The 23,475-nt window shown below is 32.1% G+C and overlaps 1 protein-coding gene across 2 annotated transcripts in view; it reads left to right on the top strand.

The window, feature by feature from the left end:
- Positions 1-5,209: 5,209 nt before the first annotated feature.
- LOC126878529 (protein eiger) overlaps positions 5,210-23,475 on the top strand; it is a 148,646-nt gene continuing 130,380 nt past the window's right edge. The window contains exon 1 of one of the 2 annotated variants that reach the window (XM_050641288.1): positions 5,210-5,236. In XM_050641288.1, coding sequence (XP_050497245.1) covers positions 5,225-5,236 — 12 coding nt within the window. In that variant the 5' untranslated portion in view covers positions 5,210-5,224. Of the gene's footprint in view, positions 5,237-17,360; positions 17,707-23,475 lie in introns of those variants that run through there. The other variant, XM_050641285.1, reaches the window with a different exon arrangement.

Here is a 23,475-nt window from a genome sequence, read left to right as displayed (position 1 = left end):
TCCTTATATATATATATATATATATATATATATATATATATATATATATATATATATATATATATATATATATATATATAAATAAGCAAAATCATTGGCTAATACTCGTAAAGTGAATGTGAATTTAGTTGGAAATATATAAAATGATGAAGGGTCATCATTCCATACATTTCTGTGCAACTATATACACCGGTGTTTCGGCCTATTTGGGCTTCGTCAGTATAGTGTAGCAAGTTAAAAAAGTTGTTTGTTAACTTGTAAAAGGATTACTACAGGAGCAATTATATATATATATATATATATATATATATATATATATATATATATATATATATATATATATATATATATATATACAAACTATACAAAAAATGTCAAATTTATTTGCGAGGGGGATATTTTATAGACCAGTTTTCAACTAAATTACACTAACCCTCTAGTGGGGGCGGACACCCACATAACAATTTCATGTTCTTAGTAGATTCATAGAACATACTTTTCAGAAAAAGTATATACTGAGAATATGCGTAATTACCATTGCGAATGTGCAGAGCACATACTGAGTATATACTACATTACAGTACTTAAACGTTCGATGTAAATACTTAGAATGTACTACCGCACTTTTTTCAGTATATACTAAGAATATACTTTTTAGAACATTCCAAGGAAGTGCTATAAACCTTCTATTTATATACTTAGAACGTACTGCCGCACATCTTTTTAGTTTATGCTAAGAACGTACTTTTTAGAATATTCCAAGGAAGTGCTATAAACCTTCTATTTATATACTTAGAACGTACTACTGCACATCTTTGTATCAGAAGAATATATTTTTAAGGATATTCTAAGAAAATGCTATCAAGTGCTATATTGCTCAGAAGTATGTTTTCAGCATCACCTAATCTCATCTTAGGTTCTACCGGTTCTACCAAATACCTATTATTTTTACATATTTTAGTGGCAAATGAGAATGTAGTTAGTACCTACATTCTGCAATATTACTTAAAAAGTAAGTACATATTTATAAATTTTAGTTATCTATATAAACTATTATATTATAATATTTAGCTGAACTAAACTATGTATGAGTAACTAAAATTTATATACTTATATGTATGTACTTACTTATATGTATTTATTAAATAATATTGAGTTACCAAAATAGATTATACCTATTTTGAACCACCGCAAACAAAATAAAGAAATTATGTATGTTCTTTAGTCCTAGTACTTTATCATTTGTCTTCATCCTTAACACTGCATAGATACAAATAATGCCTATTTTCGATTTCATATTTTACCGTTGTTTCCTACCCTGATCCATTCAGTTAAGAAATGGTCAGAATAAGACAAGACGGGGATAGGGGGATATGTATTCTGGAATAACAACATCGGTGCACCGGTGGTTAGTGTTGCCAAACGGAGGGAAATTTCACTTTTTGCGGGAATTTTCAACATAAAAGGTAATAAAGGGAAAAGTTAACTCAAAAGGGAATTTTTGTTCCTGTCCAAATTGTATAATATTAAAAAAAATCAAAATATTTGAAAATAACTAAACATATCTTCTCAGATTTTGTAAACAGGAGGGAATTTTTTTATAAAAGTGGGAATTTTTAAGGTTGACGGAAAAAGCTTACTCGACGGTTGGCAACACCTTTGGCTGTGGGATTTGGCATGCTTTGGTCTGGAATGGCCCGTATTAAATTGAATGTACCAATTCAAATTCCAACGATGTAAAAATACTCATGATAAACTCGAAATGGTAAAGTTATTTCAATTATGAAAAGGAATTTTTAATAATAAACGTTAATACAATTAATGTTTAAACTTTTTTACCATACAACAATTTTGAAATGAAATTCATCCAATACTACCTACATACATAAATTTTATTAATTAATCTAAAATATAACGAAGTTGATAATCTATAAGGCTAATATTATACTCCCTATACATACATATTATTTTTAAGATATTTTAAAAGTATCTACTTAGTAGAGTAAAAGTATGTGTTAAGAATGTACTTATAAGTATGTGCTAAGAATATTCGATAAAGCTGTATTCTAAGAATAAACTTTTACGAATATTCCGAGTTACTACGTACACAAATGTACTCAGTATATTCGGTGCGAGAATATAATTTAAAGTATATGCAAAGAACATGAAATTTAGAATGTTTTTTAAGGTACATGCTATGCTTGTACTACGCATATACTAAAAAGAATATACTCCGACGAATGTTGGTAGTATATGCTTAGAACATGATACGAACATCATTTTTATGTGGGCACAACCCTCAAAATATTTAATGGAAAGGGGGTTGAGTGATACCCCCTTTGAGGATCATTTTAAAGGTCGTCCGATTACCTTTTCAAAAATACCACATACATTATATTTGTTTTCAGTAATTTTAATTTTTTTATAATAATTAATTTTAATAAATAAATATCGAGTTCCGAACTCCAAAATTTTTTTTGGAGTATTGAACTCCAAATTGAATTTTTTTTGGGGTGTTGAAGTATTTAGAGTATTTTTAAGTATTTTTGGAAAAATCAAGTAAAACCGTAAAGATATTAAGTATAGAGTTCAGAACTCCAAAATTTTTTAGAGTATTGAGTCCAAGATTTTTCCAAAAGTACTGAAAAGAAATATAAGGCATGTGGTATTTTTTGTGGTATTATTATCACACAGTGATAAATATTTACAGCGACTAGAAAACCACCCAAATGTGTTAGCGCTAAATTTATTAGGCAATAGTCAACAAATTAGACCCCTTAAGTAAAAATTTCCATTAGATTTATTATTCTTAACTCAAGAAACACTAATTTTAAATGTAATTGTAATACTCATGTAGAGTAAATATTTATTGAAATATTTCTCTTTGGGCCATTGTAAATTTCAACAAATGTGTTTATGGTCTGTTTTTTTAGACTGATTGCACAGTAAACAAACAATAAAAAAAATGTAGTATTTTTGAAAAGGTAATTTAATGACCTTCAAAATGAGGTATCACTCAACTCCCTTTCCATTAAAGATTTTGGGGGTTGTGTCCGCCTCTGCTATAGGGTTGATGTAATTTAGTTGAAAACTGGTCTACAAAATGTCCCCCTCACAAAATAAATTTGACGTGTTTTTGCATATTTTTAGATTTTCTATAGGGGCCAAATTATAGGGGGTGGCAACTTTTCAAATTGACACAGTGTATGTATATTATAATAGGTATAATAGGTTAAGAAAAACGAAAAGAAAACTTACAAAGTTTTATGATTTTCAACTATGTAGTTGTCAAAATTTAGGTAAACGAGGAAAAAAATATAGAAACAGGAATATGAAATGGTTTTTGAATACCTTTCAGACGAGCATTTGTAAATTAAAATCTTTCTGGATATTCGAAGATACAGCTGTTTAAAAAATAGCCAGTTTTTCGAAAATCGCATTTTTTTGTAATTTGTAAATTGATAGTACTTTTGCCTTACAACGTTAAATTGCCTAAAAATTTAGATAAAGGTAGTTCTAGATGTATACAACAATCTCTACTTATTGGATTTTTTTGGCCCAAAAATTTAACTCTATGTTTTTACCGCCAAAAAATTTAGCTTTATGCTTCATATGTAAGCCAACATACGTTGTCTTTAATGATTTCTTTCATCTGTTTGGTTATTCTGGAGTATTTAAATTCCACAAATTATTAAAATAGATAGAAAAACATAAATTTTAAACGCCTAAGCAAAGTTTTCGGTTCTCGAGAACCAAAGTTATAGTAGAAGATCCGATATAAGGTCGATTTGCACCGATCTGTTTAATTGATAAAAATTATTGATGTAATTTAGCATGTTAACAATTACAAAAACAAGGGTTGGCCGATCTAATCTTGTTCTAACTATAATTAATTAATAATTAAAAAATTACATTTTTTTTATAAATTAAAAATTTTTTTCGACCTTGGCAGATATTATTTCAGATTTTTTGGATCGTTCTAAACAAAAAAGGTCTTGTGCAATTTTTCTCTAAAATTGATCGTTTTCGAGTTATAAACAATTTAAAACTAAAAAAAGAACGAAAGATGACAATTTTCAAGGCTCAAAAACACAAGTAAAAAATATCATTTTTGTAATTATCAAGTACATAAATTCAAGTTCAAACCTTTTTCTCTCAGGTCTCGATAAGAATTTTAGGCATGTTTTGTTCTAAAACATATTTTTTTAATTGTTAATGAGGAAGGTTACTTATGGGGAGACGGGCATTAACAACTAAAAAACAATGTTTCAGAATGAAATAAGTCCAAAAGACTTATCAAGAACTGATAGAATAAGGTTTGAACTTGAATTTAGAAAATTCGTAATTTCAAAAATGATATTATATACTTATGTTTTTGGGCCTTGCAAATCGTCATATTTCGTTCTTTTTTCATTTTTAAATTGCTTATAACTAGAAAACGATCAATTTTAGAGAAAAATTACCAAAGACCTTTTTTGTTTAGAATGACCTAAAAAATCTGAAATAACATCTGCCCGGGTCGAAATTTTTTTTTTAGAATTAACATGCTAAATTACATATCCAATAATTTTTATCCATTAAACAGATCGGTGCAAATCTACCTTATATCGTATCTTAGAATATTATGGCAGTTTTAATTTTAACTTAATCTGATGTATCAAATACGTATTATACACGCTAGTATAGTCGGCTCGGAAATTCGCTAGAAAATTTAAACCGAATGTAACAAAATTCAGTTTGGCAACACTGTGTGAATACCAACTCTTCTAGGATGTCAACAAAACCGTAATTTAGTCCAGACAAATTAATATATTTTTTTACCAATAAAAATGAGGTTGTTTTAACCAAATAATGTTTCAAATATTATGTGATGTGCAAAATAATTTTAAATTCGGTTGACTTTATCGTGATTATTATTTTTGGTAAAACTAGATTTTTTAATGCTTTATATATTTCTGTTGTTTTTATTTAATCAGAAGTTTGCTTAAAACCTATGAAGATTGCGATTGTCGGTTTATTATATTATTCATGACTCTCTTACTAGTTTGTGTATTTTGTCTGTAAGCTGCGCTCCTCCATAATTTAACATTTCCGTTGTTACAGAATCACTTCCAGGACACTTGTTGTCCGTCTGTCCGTTCGTCCGTCCGTCCGTCCGTGAACACAACTCCTGTTGAGGACACAACAACACATGAGGTATCGAATGAAAGCTTATAATCCAAGGATGGTACCAAAGGTGAGAAATTTGACCTAGAACTTCCGGTTTTAGAAATGCAAGACTACAAGCATATACTACCAACATTCGTCGGAGTATATTCTTTTTAGTATATGCGTAGTACAAGCATAGCATGTACCTTAAAAAACATTCTAAATTTCATGTTCTTTGCATATACTTTAAAGTATATTCTCGCACCGAATATACTGAGTACATTTGTGTACGTAGTAACTCAGAATATTCGTAAAAGTTTATTCTAAGAATACACCTTTATAAAATGGCATTAAGACTTTTATATTGCACGAAAAGTTGAGTAAAACATTCCATATAATGCACAAAAAATTGTAAGACGATTCGTCAATTAGTTTAAATTTTATTCAATTTGTTTATCGCAAAGAGCTTATTTTTAGCTATGTTATTGTTCAGAAAATAATAATGACATAGCAATTCTGTGGAAACCACATGCAGGAATAATAGTTATATTTTTAAATATTGAAAAAATCGTTAAAAAGTCGTTTTTATCACTCCGAAAAAAGTTTAGTAAAATATAGTCGTTTTTGGCTTCTAAACAATTTGAATAACTTTGTTAATATTGACTATAGAGTAAATCTACTTTAGGATTTCAAAAGCTGGTATTTTTATACGAATTTTCAGAAAAAAAAACATTTTGCCTTGGTTAATTAGGTTCAAAGTTAGCCACTTTTATTATTTAATACGCAGTTACTTCTATATACATCAAATTCTCCTGTAACAGTGTTAGTTACATTACTACTCCGAAACGGCTTGGCCGATTTTTATAAAATTTTACACGTTTATCCTGTAGGACGTTGAAGAGGTTTTAATCTATTTTTATACCCATAAGTTACAAGGGGGGTTGCCCCCCTGATATATTTTTTTATTTTTTTGGACAAAATTATCTACCTTAATTTTATATGATGTAGAATTAAAAAATACATACCACCCTTAATTTTCAATATTTTATCACCAACCCCTATTTGTTAATAGCCATCTATATATTTACATCTATAAAATAGGGTGGTTCGAAAAAAACTTTTTTTCTTATTTCAGATCGCTATAGTGCGCAAAAGTTGCCATTGGTATAGACTTGAAAAAAGGACTAATTATTATTCTTTTATTAATTTGTCTTCCGGTCGCGCAATGCCATCAAAGTTAGCAAAAATTGTGAAAAACCTTAATTTTTCAAAAATTATTTTTGAACAGGCCAGATGGTTTTAATTGCGTTCCTATACCATGAATTAACTACTAAAAGTATGTAAAATCAATATAAATGCACTTATTATACATTTGTTTTATATCTCCCGGTCGCGCAACGTAATACAAAATGAGTAAAATTAGTAGTTTTTGAAAAATTTCAAAGTTTGACTGTTTAGTACAATTTAGTCATCAATTAAAATAATATATTTAAAATCCAAGCATCTAAGATACATTTTGATATTCAAGTGGAATTAGGTAGCGCAGCTTCGTCAAAAATAGCAGACTACCGAGAGACGAGGCGAAAGGCACAAATAGAGATACATGTGGGAAGACCTCTACAATTGAGTATTGGTCTTCTTCATTACAACGAACTGCCAATCCGCCACCTTTTCCAACACTTAGATGGAAATACGACAGGCACTATAAGATATCCGGACCGATTGGAAAGCTACCTAATTGTGAAAGACTACCAGTTGTTGTTGATTTTAATCGTTGGCATCGCTGAGCGGTGCAATAATGTGGTTCTAATATAGCCGTCTCTGGAACTGTGTCCACACACTTTACTTGAAGCTACGGTCACTAGCTTAACGCATCTTTTAACTGCCTGTGTATTGTGTATGGCATGGCAAAGTATCTATACTCATAACAGGCCTGAAGTCATTGCTCACATACTGTTTTATCTCTTCATTAGTCAATGTTATTAGCAGTAGAGGAGAGTCAGTGTACTGGTGTTCCATTTGATAATTTCGTAATACAATTTAGCTTCAAAGTTTAAGTTTGGTGGTTTAAAGATTCTGATAGAGTCACTTTCAGATATTGCTTGCTTTTCCTTCATGATACGCCTAAAGCCCAGCTCTCGGATATGGTTTCTGTCATCAGTTACCATAGCCAAAAGTAAATTTTCGGGATGGGCAAAGTCAGCATTCCGTTGTAAAACGGGATCAACAACTTGAATAAGCTCTTCTGGTAAGTACCTTGAATATTCAATGATTTTGTAATCATGTCTAGGCTCATCTGTGGATTTGTGGTTTATTTTTGTGGCAAACCACATAGGCATATTATAACATTTGAGAATGAATGTGACAATCTCTCTCAGATTTTCAGAAGGGTTGGACACACTGATGTAGAAACGCAAAACTCGGTTTGCAGTAGTAAGCCATCTTGAATGTGACGATGGGATAGGATCACGTACCCACTACAAAGTCAATGTCCTGACTTGATGACTTCTGACATCTCAAGCAAGTACAATTATTGGTGCTTGCTAAGAATACCTTTGTCAACTTTTGGAATCTCACAATCAATAGGATTAAAATCAATAAATGGTAGTCTTTCACAATCAGGTTGGGCCTTTCCAATTGGTCCGGAATATCCTATTGGGCCTGTTGTATTTTCATCCAAGTTTTGGAAAAGTTGGTGGAATGGCAGTTCATTGTAATGGAGAAGAAAAATACTCCATTGTAGAGGTATTCCCACATGTATCTTTATTTGTGGCAGCTCGCGCTTTGCTGCTGTTTTTGACGAATTGCACTTGAATATTAAAATTTATCTTATATGCTTGGATTTTAAATATATTATTGCAATTAAATTAAACTATACCATCTCTAAAATCGTTTGATTAAATCGTACCAAACAGTCCAACTTTGAAATTTTGCAAAAACTACTAATTTTACTCATTTTGTAATATGTTGCGCGACCGGAAGATATGAAACAAATGTATAATAAGTGCATTTATATTGATTTTACAGACTTTTAGTAGTTAATTCATGGTATAGAAACGCAATTAAAACCATCTGGCCTGTTAAAAAAATATATGAAAAATTAAGGTTTTTCACAATTTTTGCTAACTTCGATGGCATTGCGCGACTGGAAGACAAATTAATAAAAAAATAATAATTAGTGTTTTTTTCAAGTCTATACCAATGGCAACTTTTGCGCACTCTAGCGATCTGAAATAAGAAAAAAAGTTTTTTTCGAACCACCCTACTATAAAATTCTCCTGTCAGTGTTAGTTTCCATACTCCTCCGAGATCGCTTGACCGATTTTTGAAGTTATACTTCTTTAGACGCGATTGAGAGTAAAATTTCATAATTCTGCGCGCATGCGCACACAGACAGTATAGTATAAACGTTATACGGGATCTGATTGGGTGTTAAAATCATCTGTCAATAATTGTTCAATATGGAGATTTTGGATAAACAAATTAATGTTGTGTATATTAGTTTTTATTGTTGTGATGGCAGAGAAAAATGCAAGTTTATAATATTGTACTGACTTTTTAAATAGTTTTTAAAAGCGACAGGTACGTAATAATTGTAAATGTTTCAGTATCTTAATAAAAAATTTCATAGGTAGGAGCTACCTATTTGGAAAATTTAAAAAGAACCTACTAAAATAGTATGTAATGCTTTGATTTACATAATATGAATACCATCAAAATTTCTATCAATATTCACCTAATATATTGTTTTCTTACTCTATGTTTTGTTGTATTCTAATATTTCTTTCAATTCTAAATAATTTCAATTCAAAGTCAAAATAATTTAGTTAAATTCAGAACCGTCAAAAGTTTAATCCGTTTAATTAGTTGATCTTCGCACATGATGACACATGGTCTCCGTGGGTAAAAGTTTAAGGTGAATGAATTTCAATACTAACTGCTCTGATAAGCGGGTTTGAACCCCAATGGAAGCTTTTATTTATTTTATTTTTTGCAGTGATACTTCTTTACGATCGGGGGTGAAATTTTATAATTCCCCGGCGCATGCGCAGACAACCAGGGTCAGGGACAGGGACAGGGACAGACGCGTTACTAATCTTTCAAATTATGTATGTATCAGCGCAAATAAGTCATCAAAAGAATATATTAGTGTTATTAATCTTCACCTTCTTCTTCCTTCTTTTATGTAGGCTTTAAAGCCCGTTTCTTCTTCAATATTAGCCTCCTAAACTGTTTAAGTTATCGCACCATCTTTTTCTTGGTCTGCCAATACTTCTTCGTCCATTTGGTGACTTATCTCGTGCTATTCGTAATATCCTATCCTCTGCCATTCTACTAATGTGTTCGTTCCACACCTGTTTTCGTTTTGTCACCTATCCATTTATGTCTTCTACATTGCATGATCTTCTTATGTTTTCGTTTCTCTCCCTATCCAACAGACTTTTCCCTGATATTCGTCGGAGTATTTTCATCTCTGTTGTTTCTAGTAGTCGTCTCGTTTGAGATGTGTCAGGTCTTGTATCCGCCGTGTATGTCAATATAGGTCTAATTGCTGCTTTATAGATTCTTAGTAAATGTTCTTAGTATAGTGTTCTATTCTGGTAGACGGCAAAGAAACATACAAAATTTGCATTCAAAGAGGTGTCAGACAGGGTTGTGTGTTATCCCCAACTTTGTTTAACGTATACTCAGAAATAATTTTTAATGAAGCCTTGGAAGGACAATGTGGAGTTCGAATCGGGGGTGAAACTATTAACAACATCAGATATGATGTTGACGCCGCGATCATGGCTGAAAACATCGAAGATCTTCAATTCCTTATAGATCGAGTCACTAGAGAATGCTCCAATAACGGACTTAATATAAATGCAACAAAGACAAAGTTACTTGTGGTTAGTAAACAAGACGTCGGCCCTATGCAACTAATTGTCAGTGATGAATCAATAACAAAAGTTAACCATTTTAAATACCTAGGATGTTGGATAAACGAGACACTAAATCCGGATGAAGAAATTAAAACTCGTATAGAAATTGCAAGAGGAGCATTTATGAAACTTAGATCTATTCAGAGCAACTCTCAGCTGAACTTACAACTAAGAATCAAGTTCCTAAAATGTTATGTGTATCCTGTATTACTATATGGATGTGAAACCTGGATCATGAAGGTTAACATGATGAACAAATTAGAAGCCTTTGGGATGTGGTCATATCGTAGAATGCTCAGAATATCTTGGGTTCAACGCATTTCTAACAGAGAAGTCTTAAACAGAGTAGGTCAAGGCGAAGGTGACTTAATGAAGATGATAAAAAAGGGAAAACTTGAATATCTGGGGCATATAATGAGAGGTAGCAGATACAGGATGCTGCAGTTAATACTCAATGGAAAGATCGACGGAAAAAGAGGAATTAGTCGAAAAAAATATTCATGGCTCCGAAACCTTCGTCAATGGACTGGCTTATCAGCAGATCAATTGTTACATGCCGCACAAGATCGAGAACGATATCGGCAAATTGTTATGGAAGCTACCCACGCCTAAAAATTTGGGCACGGTACTTAAAGAAGAAGAAGATACTGTTCTTAGTAAATGTATTATTTATTATAATTTTTGTGTCTTTAGATTTGTCTTCCGCGAGCGTAAGATAATAAAATATCTATTTTTATACTTCACTTTGATCTATTTGTCACCGAGATTTGTAATTAAATCCGACACGTCAATAGCACGGGGCTTCATAGCTTGGTATAGCATTGGACCAGAGATCGAGAGATCGCGGGTTCGAATCCCGGATGATTCATATTCATATTCATTTTTTTTGGTATTGTTAAGTTTTCGTTAATTTTTGGTAATTATTGTTAATTTTTGGTATTGTAACTGTTAAGTATATTTATTTGGTTGAAATTATAAAATATAATAGAAGTATAACTTCTTAAGTGCGTACAAAGTACTCACACATTCTTTTTTATGAAATTATATATGTATATTCGGTAGGTCTTAGAATCGGTCGTAATCTATTTTTCGTATCCCTGAGTGATAAGGGGAGTTCCCCTTAACATGTTGTAATGTTAGGTGGGGTTGTGTGTACATAATGTACTCTATAAGACTACGAGTACATACAAATTAAAAAAATTATTATCAAAATCCATCAACAAGTTCCAGCGATATTAATCGCAGCATATGTTTGCAGAATCAGTTTCATTTTTTGAGTGCACGTATTTTAGTAATTACCCTCCACCGACCACGAATTAATTCCGTTCGGACGCCATTTTTAAAGCTTTATTAACCACTCTGTTGAGGTTCAAAGTTTACTCAAACTTTTACACATAATTTATGTATCTTCAACTTCAAAATGGCTCTAGTTAGGTTGCTTAATTGTTACAAACAAAGTAGCCGTCATTTAAATAAAAAAAGAATGTGTGTGTACTTTGTACGCACGTAAGAAGTTATACTTCTATTATATTATAATTTCAACGAAATAAATATACCTACTTAACAGTTACAATACAAAAAATTAACAATAATTACCAAAAATGAACCAAAACTTAACAATGCCAAATATTAAAAAAAAAAGAAAAAATATGAATCGTCCGGGATTTGAACACGCAATCTCGCGATTTTTTTATCTCGGGTCCAATGCTCTACCAACAAGGCCATCAAGCCGCATGCTAGTTACCTTTCAGATATACATAATTATACATCACGGTGACAAGTGAAATATAAAAATAGATGTTTTATTATTTTACGCCTAAGGAAGACAAATCCAAAGACACAAAATTATAATAAAAAACCTTTTAAACCACCTTTTTCAAATTGCGCAAGTTGTATTATTAATATTAATGTTAATAAATGAAATATAAATATTTTGACGTTTCACAATTTGACAATTCACTTTTAACTGTAGTGCCTTAAAAATTTTAAAGCACTATTGCCTTAAAGTAGCATTTTCAACGCTCCTATGGAGTCCTAAAAATTGCATTTTTAACACGTTTGTAGAAAAATATATTTAAAAACACTAATATATTCTTTCCACACCTTTTCTGGACTGATACATACATAAATTAAAACATTTTGAAGTATAACTTCAAAAATATAATATGAAAACTATTTAAAAAGGCAGTATAACTATTAACTAACCTTTGTTGCTTCTCTTCCCACAAATTTTAAAACGCAACAACCATACATAACCAAACCGTCAACCGTCCAAACCACAACTGCGCTACAGCTGCCATATTGGATAATTTTTGACATGTCATTTGAACATCCAATCAGAACAAAGTTATAATGCGCATGCGCCGGGATCGTAGGTTTTAACATATAAAAATTCACCCTCATATCGCGCGTAAAGAAGTATAACTTCAAAAAAGTGGCTAACTGTGACCGTAATTAATCTAGGCGAAAAGTTTTTCTAATGACTAAAATGACTCTATTTTAGTAAAATGTTTTCTGAGTGATTAAAATGACTTTTTAATGATTTTTTTAAATGCGTTGAAAATATGACTATTCTTCTTTGATGTTGTTTTCACAGAATTGCTGTGTCATTATTATTTTCTGAACAATAATATTGCGAAAAAAAGCTCTTGGGGATAAACAACTTGAATAAAATTTAAACTAATTGACACATCGTCTTAAAATTTTTTGAGCATTGTATGGACTATTTGTCTCAACTTTTCGTGCAATATGGAAGTCCTAAATTCATTTTTGCAAAAGTTATAGCAAATTTTTTATTTTCGAAATTTTAGTTTTATTTTGCAATATCCGAAGCAAAAGATAATCGGACCAAAATTCAAAAAACGCTATTTTAAACCTTGGCTCATAAGACATTTAGTTACCCTATTTTTACCTGTAGCGATTTAAATGAAAAAACTCTCCTTTTTGACTCTTATTTGTTAATATCCAAATTTCTCGTCCAAACTGTGACGGGCATTTTTGTATTTATGATGTATTAGGTATATAGTACCCAAAAAACCGATTTGCAACCTGGCTGCTCAAGTGTCCCGGACATGGTATATTTTTGCCTTAGTTCCCTGGTGTATTATTATATTATTCAAGACTTTGATCGCAGCGAACATACCTTTAAAAAAATTGCAAAATTCTCAGTTTAGAGGATTCTTGCAAAAATATTGTAAACAAAGCATTCCTAACGCAGCCATGCTTAGAAAGAAAAATGTCCATTCAGTATATGAAACGGTTTTGAATGAAATTAGACATTGTTGTTGATGAAACCACAGATGATTGCGGCAGTTGTATCGCACATCTTATGATTGGATCTTTGCAAGAAGATAAAGCACCAAAACCCATGTTTAGTAGCTTCTAAGCAGTTCGTCTTCTTCTTTAAGTACCGTGTTCAAATTTTAGGCATGGGTAGCTTCCATAACAATTTGCCGATATCGTTCTCGATCTTGTGCGGCATGTAACAAATTGATCTGCTGATAAGACAGTCCATTGACGAAGGTTTCGGAGCCATGAATATTTCTTCCGACCAATTCCTCTTTTTCCGTCGATTTTTCCGTTGAGTATTAACTGCAGCATCCAAGCAGTTAGACAAAATAATGTGACCGTAACCCGATTTATTCAGCAGTCTCTATCGAGCTTTTCCTTACCAAATTCAGTCCCAGATGAGAAGTTTTTAGTGTTTTTGAGTGATGCAGCGCCGTATATGGTAAAAGTATGCAAAAACTTAAAAATCTTTTACCCGAATATGGTATATATGACTTGTCTTTTACATGGAATAAACCGAGTCGCAGAAACCTTCAGGAATGAATATCCTTTAGTAAATAAATTAATTTCAAATGTAGAAAAAATGTTTCTAAAAGCACCTCTAGAGTGCAGATGTATAAGGAGAGATTACCAGGAGTTATTTTACCTATAGAACCTGTTATTACCAGGAGGGGCACATTTAAGGCCGCAATATTCTACGCAGCAAATTTCGAAGCCATTAAAGAACTAATTTTAGATTTAGATGATGATTCGCAATATGTTGTGCAAAGTACAGAGTTGTTAACAACATTCCCAGCAAAGTAGGAGGTCAAGTACGGAACAAATTGGATTTTACTGTAAAAAAGCCTGAAGGATTTAAATACTTATATATCTATACATTAGCACTTCGAGCCAAGCAGGCTTATGGCTTGGTTTACAATCTTCCTCCATTCTTGCTTGTTCTTCGCTTTTTCTTTCCAATTAGTTGCATTGAGATACCTCAGGTCATCATTAACTTCATGGCTGCATCTGGTTCTAGGTCTTCCTTTTCTCTTTTTACCACCTATTGTAGCGCTTAACATGATTTTAGGCATTCTAACTTGGGCCATTCTTTGGACATGTCCTAACCATCTAAGTCTTTGTGATTTTACAACTGCAATTATATTAGGCACCTTATACAATTCTTCTAACTCCTTGTTTGTTCTTCGTGTCCACTGATTGTTGATTATTTTTCCCCCAAATATCCTTCTAAGTATTTTTCTTTCCCATACTTGTAACATTGATTGCTCGGTTTTTGTCATAGTCCAGGTTTCTGAGGCATAGGTAACTATTGGTCGTATCACAGTTTTATACGTTCTTAATTTAGCTGCTTTGGATATATTTTTGCTTCTGAGTATTCTATTGAGTGCATACATGCAACGATTCCCTGACATTAGTCTTTTGTGTATTTCTTCCCGGATATTTGGTCTACTAGAAAATAAGGTCCCTAAATATTCAATCTCTCTACCTTTTCAAATGTATATATTGTTCCTTGATTCGTTGTTATCATTAAATATTGCCCTTGTTCAAATTTTTTGTCGGTTCATTCCATGTACTTAGTTTTTGTTTCATTTATATAAAGTCCTTTTTCTCGAGCTGCCTTTTCTAGTCGTTCTACTACCTCTTTTAATTGTTCCTTGCTTCTGGATAGAATTACTACATCATCCGCGAATGCCAAACATTGATGTTTTTTATGATATATATGTCCTGGTCTGCTAATATTAGCCTCTTTTATTATCATTTCCAATACCACATTAAATAACAGTGATGACAACGGATCCCCCTGTCGTACTCCTTCTTTCACTTCGAAATTTTCTGTGAGTTTGTTATTTACTTTTACTCTATTTTCTGTTTTCGTAAGTTAAGTTTTATCATTCTTATTATTTTTGGTGAAACTTTTAGATTTTTTAACGCTTTATATATTTCTTTTCTTTTTATTATATCAAAAGCTTGCTTAAAATCTAAGAAGAGTGCCATTGTTGGTTTATTATATTCATAGCTCTCAGCTTGTATTTCTCTTAAAGTAAAGATGTTGTCTATAGTACTCCTTCCTTTTCTAAAGCCACACTGGTATTCACCTATGCTATTGTTAAGACTTTAAATACTTAACTGCAGTAAAAAATATTTATGAAGGTGAAGCATCCAACGAAGTTATATATTGGCGTATTACTTTACTGCCTCAGTTGCATTTGAAAAATATTTAGTAGATAGTAAATGCCTTTTGTACCATTTCAGAGTTCAGTTTTCAGGTTAAAAAATTGTTTACTTTTATTTCTCTTTGTGTTTTTAATTTTTTTTTGCAATAATAGTTATTTATGTACCAAGTCAGTAAAGAGTCTTTACTGACGTGGTGCATACAAAATTTTATCGCCAACATAATTTGATTGGAAATCAACTTGGAATTTGCATTCCGACGATTCGCACCTTAAAGTTGTCTACTTAAGAGTTTGGGCTCTGTAATTATTTAAAAATAATGTAAAATTTATAAAATAAATTGAATAAAAATCTGTCGTTTATTTAACTTCTTTAAAATCTCATTACAACACTACACACTTTTTTTAATTTGATTATCTTCATTATTTCATAAAATTAATCATCATCAATTTTAATAATCCCTGAATGAAAAACTGGAAAATGAAGTACTGAAAGCCTGACAGCTTGAATAATGCCAAAATATATTTTATCTACAATTTCACTTTCTACAATAATTTGATATTGATTTTAACATTTACTTGCAATTTACAATTTAAGAACTTTTAAAATTTTAGACGTAATAATAATTTCATGACAGTGAATGACTAATGACTATTAGTAATAAATAATTATGCAAAAGTATCGTAAATGATTCCTTATAAACTTTTTGAAAAACTTTTTTCAAAAAAATCTATTTTTTACCGTGTTTTAGGTGCACAACTACTAAGTAAGGTTATGTATATAGTAATTGATGAAAAATTGCAATAATTTATTATATAAAAAAATAAAAAGTTTATAAGGATAATTTTACCTTACTTTTGCATAATTATTTATTACTAATAAATGCATTTTCTATTCACATTTTATAAACCAATTTGAAAATTTATCTCATTTGAAACCTGTAGAATGGTTCTAACATTATTTTTTTCTGACTTATGTTATTGCAAAAAAGCTCTCTGGGATAAACAATTTGAATAAAATTTAAACAATTGAATGAATCGCTTTGAAATTTTTGTCACATATTAAGCACTAAAGATCCCTCATTTGACAAATATTTTAAAGCTGTACACTTATTTTTACAATAGTTATTGCGAAATTAATTTTTTTGAAATTTCGACCTTTTTTCCCAATTATATTAACAATAAATGAGTATATTAAACTTCGTAGTACGCCATTTTAAAGCTTTTTCCATTCTCTCGAAGATTTTTGTACTAAGAAAACCATAAGTTCCAGTACTAAGAAATCCATTAAGTTGAAAAACGGGAATAAGGCCGTTTTTTGACACTAAATTGTTTATAAATAAAAATGGCCGCCAGATTCTACGCAGGAAATAGGTACAATTTGGTCTTATAGGTATGTATTACCTGTCGAAAAAACGCTTGAGTACCTACCCTGGTTGTTGAAGTGTCATGAAAAAAACCTTATTACCCTGGACTAGTCGTAATAAATTAACTAACAACTACAAACTAAACGCTTAGAAAAAGGAAACAGGTACATCTAACTAATAGTAATAATTAATTGGCAGTGATTTCTCGCCCAATACTAAATAAAGTGAGAATAGTATAAATTGTTAAAAAAAAATAAATAACTATGAGTATTGTATCTGAGGCTGAGGGCAAAGCTCCAAAAGAAAGCACCGGCTTAAGAGCTTAAGCGTCCATCACATCACAAGCGCAACATTTAAGTAATTAATAAAAGAATGTACACATGCACCCACAGTGTTTTTCTAATTCCGTCAGATTATGCAGTCACTGAGAGATTTCCAGTCCTCTATTATTAAATAAGACTGCGGCATGATACGATGGTCAGTGTTTAAAAGTGAATCAAACCGAAAAGATCAGAGTTCCGTTTAATGTGAATAGCGCACGCACCTCTTTCTAAAATGTTAATTGATAAAGCGAGAGTCATTTCCGATTATGGATCTTTCGGCGGTCAAAGGAAAAGCTTATTTTCCATTTTTGCCGTCTCCTTTTTGTACGTGCTAGTGGTCGTTTTGTTCGTTTTTAACTTTCTTATCATAACTAAGGTAAAAGTGTTGGAAAACGAAGTGGAAACTCTCAAACAAACCCTTTATAGCGTGAAACTGTTCGATGATAATCTGATGAAGGATTTGATTGGGTTTGAGGATGAAGAAGTGAGTATTTTTTACCCCTCTTGTATATAAATATATCTTGTATATATATTTTTATGAACCTTGAACTTATCAGATATTTCTAGAATTCTGAAAATACTGATTTTCAGTATTTATTTTTAAAATAACATTTTTATTTTTGATATTTTGCTCTAGATTAAAAATATTTAGTGCTACCTTTAAAACTGCGATTTAATATTAAAAATATAAGTTAAATATAATACAGTAAAACCTCGACAAGAATAAAAAACCGCTAAACGCCGTAAAAATGAGTAGCGCACACAATATTCCAGCTACAAAAGAGCTGTTATGAATATTACGTGCCGCAAAAATTTACTTAAGCAAGCAAGCATAGTGATTTAACCCAGCCTGAGAGACTTGCTCACCCCTGGAGAATGACATTTGGGTGATACAATTCATTGGGGCGAGGAGGATTAACTCCCGTAAGCAGGAATCACTCCACCCCGCTTCAATGCTCCAGACCATCCACTTACCCCCCAATAGCACTCTGATGCGCTATAGGGGCTCTCAATCAGCAAGCAAAGTTCTTATCATATGGGAGTCTTGGGTACACGGACTCCCATATGAAATCCTACCCCGATCAATGCAGGCCAGCGTGAGGCGCTCTATTCCCGCTATCTCTAGTGACTTATCTTCGATCTGTTTTGCTTGCTCGGGCGCCGAGTCCCCGCTCTGGGCTATGTCCAGTTCGGTGACTCGGCGCTCGAGGATGTGGGCCCCTCATGTCCGTTTTTTGGGTTTTGTTACTAATATTTTTTTGTGGCTTTCGCCTATTATTAATATTTTATTGATTTGTTTAGTGGCTGAAGCCGTTTTGAAGTTTTTGTATATTTTTTTTTGAGGGATGTCTGAAACGTATAAAAATCAACATTAATAAATATAATGAGATGCCAAAGGTGAGCAAGTTGTTTTCTTTTGATAGAGCTACGATTACCTAGCCTTTATTATATATTAACTAATATTTGCTGTTTGGGTCTCCTGTGTTTCCATCTATGGTACACATCATACCTTAATATCTCTTGCAGGATCCGGTTTGGGTGGTCTTCTAGCTCAGCAAATTTTGTTCTGGCTTTTTCCTCCATAATATCCAGTACTCTTATTTGTTTTAGGTCTCTAAATAAGAACCGTTCGGCGACATATCTGTTTGACTTGTTTGAAAGATTTATAGGTTCCAACAACTTACTTTTAACATAAAAAACATATTTTGAAAAAATTGTCACATAGACCCTTCATGCACGTGTGTCTTCAATTATTGATATTTCGTTTTGATGTGGTTTTGGTTTCCAGAAAAATAAACGGCGTATCCGTTTGCTATCAAATTACCTGTGTTTGGTTATCTTGTTTCACTCACTCCCATGCTAGTAATATTTAATTTATCAATTTCAGATAGATTTCTCAGCTTACCGGCTCCATATAAAGTTGTTACATTCCAGGTTACTATTCTGTACGGATTCTTCATTTGCATCTTATGTCTGATGATGTTTTGCTCACAGAGATTTCTCTGGCTATCTACCTGGGACCTGGGAAACCTTGTGGTTAAATTGTGTATTTCTTCCTCTGCCGGATATTGAGTTCTGCTGCCCATGATCAGTAATATTACTCGTTTCACTAATCGATGACATGATAACTTTACTAGGGACTATATTTGGGTCTTTTCCCGTTGCCTTCCCCATCGCAGTATCTTAGTCGTATCAACCTAATATGGTAATTGTCGCCTAAAAGTGTTCCTATTAAACCGTTCCGAAACTTTCTTCTCCACCTTAACAATGAAAATGTTGCTTCCCATTTTCATGTGCTAGTTTTTGTCCACCCCGAGTATTTCATTTTCTCGGGACCACCCTTATCTGATAGGCATTCCTCTATCCGCCACCTGGGAAGACGCCCGATGGTGGATTTAGTAACCACACACAAGAAAAAATCTGTCCTTTTTAGCTTGTATAGGAGAACTTCATGCTATACCTTGTAAAATGCCTGCCTAACTTCTAGAAACGCTGCTGAACCGCTTGGCCCCAAAATCGGCATTTATATGTTTTACCACTCTGTGAACTTGTTGAATTGTTGAGTGAAGAGACTGAAATCCAAACCGGTGCTCTGGAATTAGATTTTTGATCCAGGGTTCGAGTCTTTTGACTACTAGTAGTTTCTGGGATACTAATAGAACCAAAACACATAGAATAGGATACATTGATTGATTATCTAAAAAAGATCTATGCAGAGGAAGAACAAATGAAGAGTACAGGGGAAAAACAAGGAATGTCACTTTTTCATGAATTTTGGCATTTCTCGCCATGTGGTAGCAAAAACTGAGTACTATCGACTAGACTTTCGATTCAGAACAATAAAGAGAAAGATCAGTCTATATAAATTTTTTAAGAATTCGTATCCAGGCGAAGGACCAGGGTTGTCCGCACGCCACTGTAAAAAATAAGGAATGTTAGCAGTTTTTTGGTGCATTATTAAATTAATAAATTAATAGATGAAGTACTTAGTTTTCAATCCTAATAACAATATTATTAATATTTAAAAATATTAAAACATTACTAAAAGATTTTTAAATTGAAAACTTATTGGTCCATTTTCTTGGTAACACCTCCATGGCTTCTAAAATTTGAAACGCAGATGGATGCTGAAGCGAAGAAGACAAGAGGGAATTCAAAAAGTTACAATTCACGACCCCGTCTGTTCATCTGGTAAATTCCAACAGAAAATGGACCTAAGTTACTCAAAGAAGTAACGACCAATATAAAAATAAAATAAAAATTCCATTTTTTATTCAGTTGCAATGCGAAGGCAAAGCAATCTTATTTTTCACTTAAAATACGGAGAGCAGTCCAGCCCTCTGAATCGACGATTTTCGACTTTTTTTGGAGTCTCATCGGAGAGAACGTAGGCCTGCTTCTCCATACTTTAAGCGATCAACACCGAGAGTTCATCCCCCACACCGCAACTGACGGTGGAGAGTTCATCCCCCACATCGCTTAAAGTATGGAGAAGCAGGCCTACATACTCTCTGATGAGACTCCAACAAGAGTCGAAAATCGTCGATTCAGAGGGCTGGACTGCTCTCCGTATTTTAAGTGAAAAATAAGATTGTTTTGCCTTCGCATTGCAACTGAATAAAAAATGGAATTTTTATTTTATTTTTATATTGGTCTTTACTTCTTTGAGTAACTTAGCTCCATTTTCTGTTGGAATTTACCAGCTGAACAGACGGGGTAGTGAATTGTAAGTTTTTTGAATTTCCTCTTGTCTTCTTTGCTTCAGCATACATCTGGCTTGCAAATTTTAAAGCCATGGGGGTGTTACCAAGAAAATGGACCAATAAGTTTTCAGTTTAAAAATCTCTTAGTAATGTTTTAATATTTTTAAATATTAATAATATTGTTATTAGGATTGAAAACTACTTCATCTTTCAATTGCCAGATGACGCTAGTCACCTAGTCCGTTCACGTTAGTTGCGGTGTGGGGGATCAACTCACTCTCGGTGTTGATCGCTTAAAGTATGGAGAAGCAGGCCTACGTTCTCTCGGATGAGACTCCAACAAGAGTCGAAAATCGTCGATTCAGAGGGCTGGACTGCTCTCCGTATTTTAAGTGAAAAATAAGATTGTTTTGCCTTCGCATTGCAACTGAATTAAAAATGGAATTTTTATTTTATTTTTAATAAATTAATATAGATTAATATTATATTAAGATTAGAGACCAATAATTGCTAGAATTCTGCTAAGAATCTCCTAAGTAGTTTTTAGATAACATAAGAATTAAACCTTTATTGGTGTTTATCTCAATATGTATAAAATGTGACATTCCTTGTTTTCCCCCTATACTCTTCAAATGATGTTAGAACCGGAACACCAGAAATTACCACAAATGAAGATGTTAATACATATAAGTACAAAGGAAGTTCGGAAAACACTTGAAAAGCTGAAGAACAGAAAAGCTGCAGGTAAGGATGGAATACCAAACGAATTACTGAAATATTGTGGAGCAGCAATGACAGAACAATTAATAACATTAATAATTAACAAAATCATAAAACACAATAAAATACCGGAAGAATGGAGAACGAGCGAACTAATTCTACTATTCAGAAAAGGAGATAAAAAAACAGCCATAGAACTACACAGGGATCAACTTGTTAAATACTACCCTAAAACTTACAACTAAAATTTTACAAGACCTAATGAATCAGAAGATGAGTTTAGCAGATTAACAACAGGGTTTTTGTACTGGAAGATCGTGTAGAGATGCAATATTCGTCATAAAGCAAATTACTGAGAAATCACTAGAGTATAATAGGCCAGCATTTGTAAGTCCGATTGACTTGAAGAAAACATTTGACAGAGTAATGCCCGATTTCACCAACGATACCTAAATATTTAAGAATTACCTAAGTGGGTTTAGGTACTTCCTAACTCTAAAACGGATTTCACCATACGACAAGAATTGCCTAAACCGCTTAATTGCCTAAAACCCTTACGTTAGGATACGGATTTCGATCTCCCTAAACTTTAGGTATTACTTATCGTTGACAGTCAGGTTATATTTTTACAATTTTGACTAATGTACTTGTGACGTTTGTCAATAATTTGCTTCTTACTTTAATTTTTCTGTAATTCTGTTATTCTGTAATATTAGGTATATTAACTTTGTATAGTAATTTTGTATTTTCTTTTATATTATTAATATAATATGTGTTGGAAAATATAGAAAATCCTTTGGAGCTTTTTACAGGTCTATTGACAAAATTATGTAGTCTACCTACTACCTAACAAACTAGTGTTGTGTTTCAAAAACCCATTCATGATATAACTAAAAGTGTGTCATTAAAAAATTAATAATAAATAGTTATTTTCGTAACAAGTGCAGAAAGTCATTCTTTTCCGCACGCGACTGCAGTTTGCCGAACGACGCGAAGCGGGAGTTCGGCAAGCAGTCGAGTGCGGAAAAGAGACTTTCTGCAAGAGTTAGGAACAATATTTTTTCTACGAGTCTTTAAAAAATTACCAAATTTTAATCAATTAATTTAATTAATATGAAAATACATAATCAAATTAATTCTTTGACAAGGTTGTCAAAACCAAACTTTCAATATAATTAGTTAGCATGACGACGATCTTGGTTTCCATAACGATGATTCAAAATGACTGTTATTGTCTACCGATTTGACTTTCGAATATTATGTCAAAATAATTTTATTTCATCGAATTATCGCGTTAATTTCATTAAAACAGAACCACAATAAGATATATTTGAAATAAATTAGTAAATAATATCTAAATATTAGTCTATTGCATGTATTATAATAACTTAAAGCCATATTAACATATCTAAATTAACACGCGTGCGGAAAAGTAAAAACCGCGTGCGGAAAAGTAACACGCGTGCGGAAAAGTGAAACTTTCTAAACTAAAATGCGTGCGCGAAAGTAGACATTTTTGCACGCTCGTAGAAAAAAGCAATTTTCAACATATTATTTATTTTAAAATTATTTCATTAATGACAATTCAACTAACTTCAATTTTTCGTCATATGTGAAATTTACAACTCTTTTCTTTTCCTCAATTTCACTGTGCATATACAAATAACATACAAGACTAATATTTATTATATACAAACTTAATGCACAAATAACTAACTACTAAATAAAATAACTATAATAGTACAAGACTGAATAAAACCAAATTGGCAAACAAACAATAATGACAAATAATCGAAAAAGTAAGGAAATGCCATCTTATTCTTCTTTTT

The sequence above is a fragment of the Diabrotica virgifera genome, chromosome 10, assembly GCF_917563875.1.
Source record: "Diabrotica virgifera virgifera chromosome 10, PGI_DIABVI_V3a".
In the NCBI taxonomy this organism is placed as follows: domain Eukaryota; kingdom Metazoa; phylum Arthropoda; class Insecta; order Coleoptera; family Chrysomelidae; genus Diabrotica; species Diabrotica virgifera.
The sequence above is the reverse complement of the archived record's forward strand: the minus strand, read 5'-3'. Positions and strand labels throughout refer to the sequence as shown.